The 13,804-nt window shown below is 38.2% G+C and overlaps 2 protein-coding genes across 2 annotated transcripts in view; one reads left to right on the top strand and one right to left on the bottom strand.

The window, feature by feature from the left end:
- Nucleotides 1-13,804, bottom strand: part of Dgkepsilon (diacylglycerol kinase epsilon) — a 75,644-nt gene that overhangs the window by 18,311 nt on the left and 43,529 nt on the right. The gene's annotated exons all lie outside the window — the stretch shown is intronic.
- On the top strand, nucleotides 5,165-10,110 carry LOC136830136 (uncharacterized). Its single transcript, XM_067089333.1, has 3 exons — nucleotides 5,165-5,384; nucleotides 7,660-7,955; nucleotides 8,116-10,110. Exons 1-3 carry the CDS (start codon nucleotides 5,312-5,314, stop codon nucleotides 8,767-8,769), a joined length of 1,023 nt encoding a protein of 340 aa, XP_066945434.1. The 5' UTR covers nucleotides 5,165-5,311; the 3' UTR covers nucleotides 8,770-10,110.

Genomic DNA, 13,804 nt, shown 5'->3' on the forward strand with positions numbered 1-13,804 from the left:
CTGACTCTCTTCTTCTTCTTCAAATTTCTCATAGGAAGGGTGGGCAAAAAACATGACGTCTGGTGTTGGAGACTCATTCCGAAGTTCTCCAACTTCTTGTATTTGTTGTTGTTATTGTTCTTGCTCTTCTTTCTCTTCTTGTTCTTGTTCTAATTGTTCTTCTTGTTCTTGTTCTCCTTCTTGTTCTTCACACGAAGGTCGGGCAACAAAAAAATAATAACGTTTGGTATTCGAGACTCATTCTAATGTTCTCCAACTTCTTGTTTTTGTTATTGTTCTCGCTGTACTTGTTCTTGTTCGAACTGTTCTTCTTGTTCTTGTTCTTGTTCTTCTTCTTCATAGAAGGTTGGGCAAAAAAAAAAAATGACGTTTGATCCTGAAGAAGACTCATCCCAAACACCCCCAGCAAATGAATCCTAATATCCTCAGATAAAAGCAACCCCCAAGACGCGTCTCAGGGAAATTTCATAACTCAGCATCCTCAACCTTGGAGCTAAGATGACGATGTAGCAGTTTCTAGATTCTAGACTCCAAATAGAGTGCCGACGCGACTCTGTGCCTGGGAAATTGGCTCACTAGTCGCGTCGGCACTCTATTTGGAACCTAGAATCTAGAAATTCTTAAGTCGTCATCTCAGCTCCAAGGTTATGCATGCTGAATTATGAAATCCCTCGAGGACGCGTTTTTGGGGCCGCTTTTATCTGAGGATGTTAGGATTCCCTTGATGGAGGCGTTTGGGATGAGTTTTCTTCAGGATCAGACGTCATTTATTTTGCCCAGTCTTTCTTTGAAGAAGAAGAAGAAGAAGAAGAAGAAGAAGAAGAAGAAGAAGAAGAAGAAGAAGAAGAAGAAGAAGAAGAAGAAGAAGTTGGAGCTGGAGAACTTCAGAATAAGTCCTCAGTACCAAAAGTAATCTTTTGCCCAACCTTCCTATGAGGACGAAGAAGGAGAAGGAGAAGAAGAACAACAACAAGAAGAAAAAAAAGAAGAGGAAGAAGAAAAAGAATAAAAAAAAAAGAACAACTTCCAAGCTGTTTATTTTCTCTACAAATTCTCTCAGACTTCCTTGTAGAACAGCCTCCCAGAGGATGTCGTTCAATTGGAAATTCAGAAGTTCAAGCGAAGATGCAATGCATTACTACCCTAATACTATTCTAATTGCATTTTAATACATTTTTATCTGCTTACCAATTTATTAATTAATTTTTTCTTTTTTAATATACGAGATCTCTACTTTCTGTATTGCCTTTTACCTCCTCATACTTGTTCCTAATGAGCACCATATTCTTTGGAAGCTTGAATTTCAAGTCAATGGCCCATTTGGTGGGCTTATTCCATATGAACAGGTTTCATCTTCTGAATAATAATAATAATAATAATAATAATAATAATAATAATAATAATAATAATAATAATAATTATTATTATTATAATAATAATTGAGGTTCTTGAATGATTTTGTTGTTCGTTTGTTATTTTTCTTGTTGCTGGCATCATCTGGGCTGGGTAGCCACACCTGAATAACGCCCAGGTGAATGTTGGGCATCGTTATTTCCGCCTATAGATTCTGTCGAAATCTATAGGAAGGCGGAAGTGTGTTGCTGTTTCTATATAAGGAAGTGAGAGAGAAATCATTAATTACAATTTTTTTATATATTAGTGGATCAGTCTTTGGAGAGGCTATTTTTGGGTCCATGTTTCTCTGTCAGAAATACCTTCTGTCAGAAATATATATGGAAATATATATTATATATATATATATATATATATATATATATATATATATATATATATATATATATATATATATATATATATATATATATATATACATACAGACAGGTCTGTTGTAGAAAATATTATCACGCCTGTTGTCTAAAAAAATAATATGCCTAAACACAGAATCTATCTTCAAAAAATTTAATTAATATGCCCTAGAACAGTTTTTAGACCAGTAGTCTACAAACCTCATTTAATTTACAAACACAGATAAGATCATGTCTACAAGTATGTCAACGATCTAAACACTCACTCTCTCTCTCTCTCTCTCTCTCTCTCTCTCTCTCTCTCTCTCTCTCTCTCTCTCTCACACACACACATACACACACTTCATTGAGTTTGTCAGGTGGTGTCACTGTTGGACTGCGGATAATTTTTTTCTCTCTCTCTCTCTCTCTCTCTCTCTCTCTCTCTCTAGACAATCCCACCCTACACCACTCCCGCCCACGTGCTTAGATCACGCACAGCCCTCCCCTCAGCCACCCGCTAAGCCATCTACGCCCACACCCCTAGTCCACTAAGAATGAGTTGATTAGTCTACCAGTCATGGGATGCTTAATACTTGATGACCCATATTCCTATATGTCAAAGAGATATATTCATATTCAAAGCCTTATTTGGATAACCTCATACGCTTTTTTAGCCCAGGACCGAAGACAATGTGAGGTGGAAGGTTTCCAAGAGTCGGGAAAAACTGACGAGAGAAGTAATTATCAAAGCTTGGTAGAAGATGGGAAGAAACAATAGTTGAGCCTTGTCATACATTAGGGGATTAATATTTGACGCTAAGTAAAAAATATTTGGAATTAATATTAGGCAACACTTTGCGTCAAAATATATACTGCAGAAGTGTATTCAGTTACTGGACAACACTTACAATTCAAATCAACGCTTTGCATAGAAATATATACACACTATTGGGCAACACTTTAGAAAAAATGCAAAAGGCAATAAAGTCGACGCCAGCCTTTGGTTCTCGTGCTATCTGCGCACATAATGACATAGGTAATAAGAGGCAAAAAAGCGCATGTGCGCCGCACATCGTCCAACTGCGCATTCGAGCAAGGTACAAAAAGATATTTGTATTTTTTCAGCTATTTTTTTATTCAAATTGGAAGCTCGCTTGAGAAACTATTTTTTATATATATATATTTCCTTTTCAAAGCGATTTTGAGAGAGAGAGAGAGAGAGAGAGAGAGAGAGAGAGAGAGAGAGAGAGAGAGAGAGAGACCTTGACACTGACATTATAATTTTTTATATATATTTCCTTTTCAAAGCGATTTTGAGAGAGAGAGAGAGAGAGAGAGAGAGAGAGAGAGACCTTGACACTGACATTGTAATTTTTTATTATATTTCCCTTTCAAGGCGATTTTGAGAGAGAGAGAGAGAGAGAGAGAGAGAGAGAGAGAGAGAGAGAGAGAGAGAGAGAGAGAGAGACATTATCATGCTGCACTAAGTAAACAAGTAAAAAATGCACCGAAGTTTCTTCTGCGCAACCGAGTTTTCTGTACAGCCGCTACAACGCATAATCAAGGCCACCGAAAATAGATCCATCTTTCGGTGGTCTCGGTATAATGCTGTATGAACCGCAGCCCATGAAACTTTAATTACGGCCCGGTGGTGTCCTATCCTATATCGTTGCCAAAAGCAAGTTTACGGTTAACTTTAACCTTGAATAAAATAAAAACTACTGAGGCTAGAGGACTCCAATTTGGTATGTTTGATGATTGGAGGATGGATGATCAACATACCAATTTGCAGCCCTCTAGCCTCAGTGGTGTTTAAGATCTGAGGGCGGACAGAAAAAAGTGCGGACGGACAGACAAAGCCGGCACAATAGTTTTCTTTTACAGAAAACTAAGGATTGCCCAGTTTTTAAAAACTAAATCATTGTAAAAATTAAATCAATGTAAATGGTAAAAACTGTTCGTTTCTAAACAAATAAATGAAGGTAAAATCATATAATGAAAAACAGTGATACAAGAATATCACTCTCACAATGAAATCACAATGATATAATGACAAATACGAAAATAATAATAATGATGATTATTATCATGACAATTAGTATTACTACTATTTTTTATTATTATGTTTATTAGTGATTATAATTATTACCATAATTATTTTATTATTACAATAATAATAATAATAATAATAATAATAATAAAATAATAATAATAATATTTTGCATTATCATAGGACGACTGAAAGACAAAAATAATAAAAATAAGAAAATAAAAGATTAAAAAAAGACATTTTCAACATTCTGCTCCGCCAGAACAACACACAGATAAATTAACGAGGTCGTGGATAGGTAGATACTACCAACTGATTATGCAAGAGTAATTTGGCGTCCCAGAGACGATGGTCATGGGCGGTGAATACAAACAACACAACACATATATATATATATATATATATATATATATATATATATATATATATATATATATATGTGTGTGTGTGTGTGTGTGTGTGTGTGTGTTCAGTATATATTTTTATATGTATATATAAACATATATGTAAAGAGAGAGAGAGAGAGCTTCAGACCGAACCATAAGGAGACGAATATTAAAAGAAACTACTGTGAATAAAAAAAAAATGAACGAATATAACAATGAAAAACAAAAATGCCTAAATACCATCCCGAAGAGACAAGTGAATCACAACACCTCAAGATTAATCACTGACGAATCTCCCCAGTTCAAAGGTGCAAGTGAACAGACCCAACAACAGCGTGACGTCACTTTCGCAATATCTCTTTGAGTTATCGAAAGCGCGGGAGCAGAGAAACGGCGTGACGCGGTCATCCACTTCGGGCGAAAACTCGATGACGTCGAAGAAGAAGAAGAAGAAGAAGCAGCAGAAGAAGAAGAAGAAGGGGGCGTATTTGCAATGACGTCATCGACAATGCCCGGCCTACGAGAGTAAAATATGAACCTCGAGATCTCTTAAAAAATCTCCTTTTTTGTATCACAGGTCAGCGCTAGCCGATTTGTGGGTACACGCCCCTAATTGGCTCTCCAAAGGCCCCCATCGGTACTTCTCCATTGATGAATAATAACTGACTTCTTCTTCTTCTTCTTCTTCTTCTTCTTCTTCTTCTTCTTCTCCCTCCTCCTCCTCCTTCTTCTTTACATTTTTCGTTGCCCAACGTAGCAATGAAGTCAGGTCTCCAAATATAGACTCGGGAGAAGTCCCCTATCGGTCTAGGTAGGTAACCGCGCTCACCGGAAATTCAGAACCTCTGATGAGGTGTAGCTAAGGAGAGAGAGAGAGAGAGAGAGAGAGAGAGAGTCAGTCTCGTCCTCTGGCGACCGCTGGCAACGAGGTCGCCGCTTGGCTCAGCGAGACATAAAAACGCGGAGGTCCCTTGGAAAGTCAGCTTGTTTCTCCAGTGCCGACGAAGAACTCACACACACACACTCACGTCTCTCAATTCGAGCCGATTAGGAAAGTGGTTCTTCTTCTTCTTCTGTCATTTGAACGAAAGACCTTGTAGTGAAGATAATACGACTCGCTGGGGAAAATGAAGCTGTTTATTGGACTGTCTATTCTGCTGGTGGTGGTGGTGGCCCTAGCTTCTGCTGCCGATCTCAGAGGTAAATGATTTTACTGAGTTTTTTTGTTGGTAGATTTTAAAGAAAGGTCAGTCAGCGAACCTTTGGACTATTCATTGTTGCACTGCAGATAATCAGATTTATTTCAAATGGCGGACTTGTATTAGTTAAAAGTGTGCTTTCTTTTTCATATGCTCGTCTGGTCGTCAAATTTCAAATTTAACTTATACTAAATTGTCGCGAAGCGAACTTGAAGTCATAAGTGAGAAAGATGATCTTGAATTTATAGTCGTCGTTATCAAACTTTTGAAAAGGAAAAAAAAAACTTGAAGCTGTCTTTGAGTTTTCACTTCAACTGCACAGAACTGGTTTTGTTATTTTCACAGTTAAAAGTTTTTTAAAAAGCGAACTTTGAGTTTTTATTTACATATTTAGTAACGAAATGCTTTATAGAAACGTTGAGAATTCAACAGAAAAACCAACTTTGAGTTGCACGACTTTAGAGAAACATTAGGAATTCAACAGAAAGACGAACTTTGAGTTGCATTACGTTAGAGAAACATTAAGAAGAATTCCACAGAAATGCGAATTTGAGTTGTATGACGTGAGAGAAAAATTAAGAACTCAACATGGAAAACTAACTTTGAGTTGCATTACGTTAGAGAAACTCTAAGAATTCAACAGAAAAACTAACTTTGAGTTGCATTACGTGAGAGAAACTTGAAGAATTCAACAGAACAACTAACTTTGAGTTGTACTACATTAGACAAACATTAAGAATTCAACAGAAAGACAAACTTTGAGTTGTATTACATTAGACAAACATTAAGAATTCAACAGAAAGTCGCGATTTGAGTTGTACTGAAGAAGACAGCCTTCCGTCGTTGCAAAATGTCATCCCGAATCGCGTGAATGGCAAGAAATCCTAATCGTGGGAACTTGCAAAACCTCATCCACTTGCTCGACTGATCCACCAACCCACCACGCCCACCGGGTTTTCGTCATCCGGGCGGTCTGGTCGACTGCTGTTCTTGCTTGCTGGCTTGACCGCCCCACGCCCACACTTTCTAAAAGCCACCTTGTAACGCATGAGTGTTGCCACATCAAGGGGCTTCAATTTAGATGAGATTTCATTGACTTTTTTATCAAGCCAAACGTAGTGGCAATTTAGCTGAGATTCCATTGACGTTCTTATGTCAAAAGAAGTGGGGTATTAGTCACCATATTCCATCAAAATGATTTTGCGCTGATTCGTGTAGCGTTTAAAAACATTTTAAAAATCGTTTTTTTTTTTTTTTTTTTTGTACTTGATGTGAAATTCATCCATCCTCAAGAATGTCAATTATCTCGCTTTGAATCTGGAAATCTTGAAAGGGTCTCCGTGTCATGAATCACGAGACACGAAATTAAAAAGTAATTCCTGTAATTACATAAGAAGACCGTAAAATTCTTCGATGGAGAATTTACATGCGACATATTCCCAGCGCAAAAATGTCCACAAGTCCTGTTTTTAAGAAGATTGCTCGATCGGAATTCTCACATTATCTGAACCCTTCCATTTTATCAGAGTGCAAAGTCACTCTGCCATCATCCCTTTTATTGCATTTTTTCCATTTCCTGGATTATCGCAGTTACTTCAATGTCACCTTGAGTTCAGGGGTTCAAATTCATTTTTCCAAACAAAAATAACATCACAGAGTTAAAGATGTCCTTATAGGGGGACACTGAGGTACAGTACCAACACGGGTGTACTGTATAAGAACCCATATGACTTCGTACCTGTCAGCATCTGGATATTTCTAAGTGGGGTCAGGTGCATAGATATTTAATTAGTTTCCCATAGATATCTATAGTCAACTTAGGTCAACTGAATTGGTGGTTTGCATGCGAGCATTTCCGAGTATTAATGAATGAAAGTAACTTATATATATTGCAAGTTTATTTCATTGGCCAATACTTGAAAATATTTACCAGAAACGTTCCAGTATTACAGTGATTTCAGCCTAAGAAAATGAAAGCACCCGCTAACAGGAATATTATTATTATTATTATTATTATTATTATTATTATTATTATTATTATTATTATTATTATTATTATTATTATTATTCAGAAGATGAAGAACCCTATTCATATGGAACATGCCCACTTATTAAAAAGAAAAGTTAAATTAATAGATTAATAAACAGATAAAAATGTATCAAAATGCAAGGAGAATATGAATAATTGAGGTGGTTTCAAGTATAAGAAGACTGATGACAGAGTTGTCCTCAAATTGTCAGAAGCCATTTAAAAGTTAAACTCCGTCATTTTCCAGATGCGATTGACACTCGTGTTCCTGGAAGCGTCGACCTTCAGTCCCTCCACACTGGAGCGGACAAGACCACAGCGGACCTCCCGGAAGTCTTCCGCCTCCAAAACATCCCCGACGGATACCAGGACTCAAATCACCAGGTCCTTTTCGTGAACGGAATGCGGGTCGAAGTCAATGAAACAGTTAGCAAGAAGAGTTCAGACGCAGGAGAAGATGAAGGGGCGCTGGTGGCCCAGATCGTCATCAAGGTCATTCCAGGTGCTGGAAAGAGTCACCCGGCTGTAGGAGGAGTTTCAGGGGTGAGTGTCTAGGTCCCTCTGTCTTCTACAGGAGGTCTTTTGCCTTGTCGTGTTTTGTGACAGCTGTTTATCTTTATTTTCAAGAGAGTTTGGCTACTGCAGATACGATCAGTGTTTTGAAACAATGCGTTTTCATGACAAATTGTTTTCCAATTTCCAGGAACTCCCCTCCGATATCAAGAGCAGAGGTCGACGAGAAATTATCGAATACATCACGAAGGTCAGCGGAAACGCCAACTGCGTCACAGGAGCCCAAAGGACCACTCCCGCTGGGACCAGGCTACTACCAGAGAACCCTACAGCCAACCCAGTACAGCCATCACTCCTTCAAGCACACAACAGAGTCATCAGCTACGTAGGGGACACTGATGTCAATTACCTGGGTGGCCAGCCAGAGGAGAACCCAGATGCTGAGGTCTTCGACAGCAACCTCGTGAGGGAAGAAGCCAACAGGTTCTACGCACGCCGCCCTCAGCCCGCAGCTTACACCTTCCACTCGCAGCCAATCAGGTCCCAGGCCATCCACTCGCAGCCACTCAGGTCCCAGGCCATCCACTCACAGCCAATCAGGTCCCAGGCCATCCACTCGCAGCCAATCAGGTCTCAGCCTCTCCGCCAGCACTCGCAGTGGGCCCAGCCAATCCGGTCACAGCCTCTGAGGGCTCACGAGCCAGTCTATTCTCAGCCTATTCGATCTCAGCCACTGAGGTCTCAGCCTTTGAGGTCTCAGCCAATCCGATCACTCCCTCTCATGTCTCAGCCAATCCAGCCACAGCCGATTAGATCCCAGTCATACACCGCACCCCGCCTTTAGGATTTGCAATCCTGCAATCTCCCCATCAGATGTTAGGTCAATCTTCATCAACACATTTGCAACAGTCGTCCATTGTTTGTAAACATTCATTCTCACGACTAATGCCTTTCTATTTTTATATATATATATTATTTAACAGTCATTGCATCATCACTCTCATATTTATTCATATTCTCATCCAACTGTCTGTATCGTATCATCTTCCCAGCATCACATTTCCGTGTTACAATCAGTGTAAATCTTCCCGTCACTCATGAACAGTGAACAAAAATCTCCCTCTTCATTTCATCATCTCAAATCAGCTCTTCTAATCCCCGGGGTTTCATTCTCATATCACCATATTCCAATCTCATAATCAGATCAATCTTCACTGTCAGTTAATTAGCTAAAATCATCTAATGTTTTCTAAATTGGTATCATGCTCTTTCTCACACTTGACCAGTTAAACCATCCATCCTTACTCTCATAATCTTTTCACGAGCCAATCAAATCATCCCTTGGTTTCATTGGCTGAAAATCATCTCATCTGGCCTTCATAATCTAATTTTTACAGGCCAATCAAATCATCCAATAATTTCACTGACTAAAAAGCACTCTCATCTAGCCTTCATATTCTCACAATCTACTTTTCATACGCCGATTAAATCATCCCATAATTTAATTGGCTAAAAAACCATCTCATCTAACTTTCATCAGGTTCTCATAATCTACTTTTCATGTGCCATTCAAACTGTCCCATAATTTAATTGGTTAAAAATCATCTCATCAAACTCTAATAATCTATATTTTCATATACCAATCAAATCATCCCACAATTTAACTGGATAAAAACCATCTCACATAACATTCTTCAGGTTCTACTTTTCATGATCAAATCAAATCATCCCATATTTCCATTGGTTAAACACCATCTCATCTAGCCTTCACAGTCTCATAATCTACTTTCCATATGCCAATTAAATCATCCCATAATTTAACTGGCTAAAAACCATCTCATCTAACTTTCTTCCGGTTCTGCTTTTCATGAGCCAATCAAATCATCCCATATTTTCGCTAGTTAAAAAATCATCTCATCTAGCCTCCATATTCTCATAATCTATTTTTCATATGCCAATCAAATCATCCCATAATTTAACTGGCTAAAAACCATCTCTCCCAAACCCTTTCATGCGCCAAGCAACGTGGTCTTCCAAACGTACAACGAAGCCAAAGATATTATATCTCTGTCAATGTCTTCATCACCGAAAATGCATTCACTCATTTTTGTATGTAATCGTCTGTTGTTTGAAGGTATAGTTTGTCTTTTGTTTGTTTCGTAATAAAATAAAACGTATTTATGCAGTTCTGAGTTTGCTGTTTGCCTGTAGATCTACATAAACCTAAGAATTACAAGTATTCTTATGGTATTCTTAAGTAATGATTAGAATACATGCACTCAGGGAATACTCATCTGTCTATAAAGTGAGAGATGAAAATTCTACAAATTCTACGAAATGTGGATACAAGCCACAACAAAATGGTTAAAAACAAACAACACACAAATACAGAATTCCCTAACAAAAGATTCACTTGGGGGAGGAAGGAAGCCATACAGGATTGGGAAACTCAGAAGCCCTGGTAAAAAGGTTTCAGATAAGATTGAATTAAGAAATACGAACAAATACTGAATATTAATGAGTGAACCATTAGTGAAAAAGGTTTCAATTAAGACTGATTTTCGAAATACGAACCAATACTGAAATTAATGAGCGAACCATTAGTGAAAAAGGTTTCAATTAAGATTGAATTTAGAAATACGAACCAATACTGAATATTAATGAGTGAACCATTAGTGAATAAGATTTGAATTACGATTGAATTAACAAATACGAGCCAACACTGAATAATGAGTGAACCATTAGTGAAAAGGGTTTGAATTAAGACTGAATTTAGAGATACGAACCCATACTGAATAATAATGGGTGAACCATTAATGAAAAAGGTTTTGAATTAAGACTGAATTGATAAATACGAACCAATATCCTTTTGATTTTATAAAGAGAGAGAGAGAGAGAGAGAGAGAGAGAGAGAGAGAGAGAGAGAGAGAGAGAGAGAGAGAGATCTAACGTAATGACGGGTTTGCAAGGGACTGCCTGAGGGTACGTAATAATGACAGTAATAACACCGGAGATGCCAGATGTCTCCAGACGGCCTCGATTTTAACCCAATAACCTTGAAAGGTGAAAAACGTTATTAACTGTCCAGAAAGGATGTAGGAGGCGTTATTAACTGAATAATAATAATAATAATAATAATAATAATAATAATAATAATAATAATAACAACAAAACAGGAAATATACTTCCTGTGTTGACTTCCTCTTCTAATGAGACCTTGATATTACTTGAATTAAATTTATAATTGCTCCAGTTACGTTACATGACTCGCTGAGTCACGTGACGAGACTTGAGTTTTACAAGACTCGTTGTGTCACGTGACAAGACTCAACGAGTCACTTGACAAGACTCAAGTTACAAGACTCACTGAGTCATGATACAAGGCTCATCAAGTCACATGACAAGACACAAGTTACAAGACTCGTTGAGTCATGTGACAAGACTCAAGTCACAAGACTCGCTGAGTCACATAATATGACTCAAGTTACAAGACTCGTTGAGTCACATGACAAGACTCAAGTTACAAGAATCAACTCTGAAAAGACTCAGGTTACAAGACTCACTGAGTCACATGACAAGACCCAAGTTACAAGACTCTCTGAGTCACGTGACAAGACTCAAGTCACAAGACTCATTGAGTCACACAACAAGACCCAAGTTATAAAGCTCGCTAGTCACATGACGAGACTCATGTTACAAGACTCATTGAGTCACAAATCAAGACTCACCAAGCTACACTGCAAACTCTTCGAGTCCAATGACAAGACCTAAATCACAAGACTCATTGAGTCACATGACAAGACTCAACTTACATGACTCATTCATGTATTTGTCAAAACTCTTGAGTTATTATGATACAGGACTTTCTGAGTCACGTGACAAAAGTCAGGTTACAAGACTCAGTGAGTCACATTTCAAGACTCATGAGTTACATTTCACGTGACAAAACTCAGGTTACAAGACTCAGTGAGTCACATTTCAAGACTCCCCGGATTATATTACAAGATTTGCTGAGTCACGTGAAGACTCAAGTACGTACAAGACTCTGAGAGAGAGAGAGAGAGAGAGAGAGAGAGAGAGAGAGAGAGAGAGACCTTAATACGTGCTGCTTTTTAACCTTCAGCTCTCTCTCTCTCTCTCTCTCTCTCTCTCTCTCTCTCTCTCTCTCTCTCTCTCAATCCTGCTGTAGATAATCAGATCACAACACCAGTATGTCAATTTGATTGTCAACAGTAAACAGAAAACAAACTACTGAGAACAACAACACGAAAAACAACAAACAAAACACTAAAGACTAATGTTGTTTGTGCGTTCACAAACAATGATTCCGAAAATCAGATGTTTGTAAACGTATAAAACACTTTACGGTCAAATCTCATCGTCCTGGCGCTTCGCAAACGGTTTTCCGCCCTCGCTCTCCCTCTCAGAAACGCAGCCTCGTTCGCTGCTTTGGAAAGCCAGTCGGGTTTTGTCTCGAACTAAAGTTTCGAGGAAGGTTTTCTGCATCCGGCTTCCCTTCCGGAACGTGACGTCATTCCCCTGCTTCCTAGGAGGGGCCTGGCCTAGTTCACCTTGAAGCTGACGCTTCGCGAACGGTTTTCTGCGACCAATATTCTCTCAGGAACGCAACTCGAGATGCAAAGTTACTAGGTTATATAAATATATATCTCTCTGTCATCTAGAATATCTTTATGCCATGTTGAAATATATCAGCTGTGTTTGTATCTATGAACACAGTTTATGGAAAGCCATGATGAATCATCAAAAGAGTAATAATAATAATAATAATAATAATAATAATAATAATAATAATAATAATAATAATAATAATAATAATAATAATAATGATAATAATAACGACGAAAGAGGAAGTATCATGGCACAGTTTCTCCCCGACCTCTCATGCATGAAAGATGAGGAAGCCTAATCTAGATTTGGCCCAGGTCCTTCCAGCTAATTAATTATTCCTTTCGAGACACGAACGCATTCTCGCTCGCTTACTCAACTGGTTATTTTTCTGTGGAAATCGGTAACCCTCTTTAGAGAGTGTGGTTCTGGGACGTTTTTCATTTCATCTCCATTGCCAGGCTTTGGTATATAATCTCCAAGCCTTTGTGTCTTACTAGAGTCCTATAATCTTCCTTACTTCAAGAGACAGAAGGTCCTTTAAATCGTGGAAAAGATCCAATACTCTAGCAAGACGTAATACGAACTTTTAAATTACATTCAGTGTGTTTTCAAGTAATTAGTACATGTAGTTCTGATGTAACATAAGGTCTTCGAGTTTACGAGATTTCGGAGGGAAAGCCAATCACATATTAATCAGTCAGAGACCCACTAAAGAAACATCGAATTACTTTCACAGTATCCCACTGACCTGTTAAGATTAGCCGGCCCTTTATCACTTCATTATCAGTCCGTGCCTGTGGAGTGATAAGTATTAATCACACTGTGTCTCTCTTTCTATGAAGAAGCTCTATATACCAAAAACTTGGTCCTGTTTTCTAATAAGTCTTTTTAATATTTCGTGATCGTCTCTAAAGGAATATAAAACCAGTCTCAGTTTAGTTTTTGATACGTTCCTGTCACAGTGGTAGCTTACCGAGTGACAATAGTAGAGAAAATGGTAGCCTATCTCCACACTCAGAGCCCGAGGGAAGGTAATATGGTAATGTTTCTCTATTTGTTTGACCCTGGTTTGTGCGCCACTCGCCAACCGCCCTTGTAAAGAGAGATGCCGTTTGCTTACAAAGAATCTGGGACGCTTCCCTGCGCACATATAAACAGTGATGAAACATTAGTGATAATATGATCAAATAAATAAAATCTTAGACGTTTTATGGTCATGGCTATTTTTATGGTTTTAATGTTTTAACAAA

This window comes from Macrobrachium rosenbergii, chromosome 46, assembly GCF_040412425.1.
Source record: "Macrobrachium rosenbergii isolate ZJJX-2024 chromosome 46, ASM4041242v1, whole genome shotgun sequence".
Lineage (NCBI taxonomy): Eukaryota > Metazoa > Arthropoda > Malacostraca > Decapoda > Palaemonidae > Macrobrachium > Macrobrachium rosenbergii.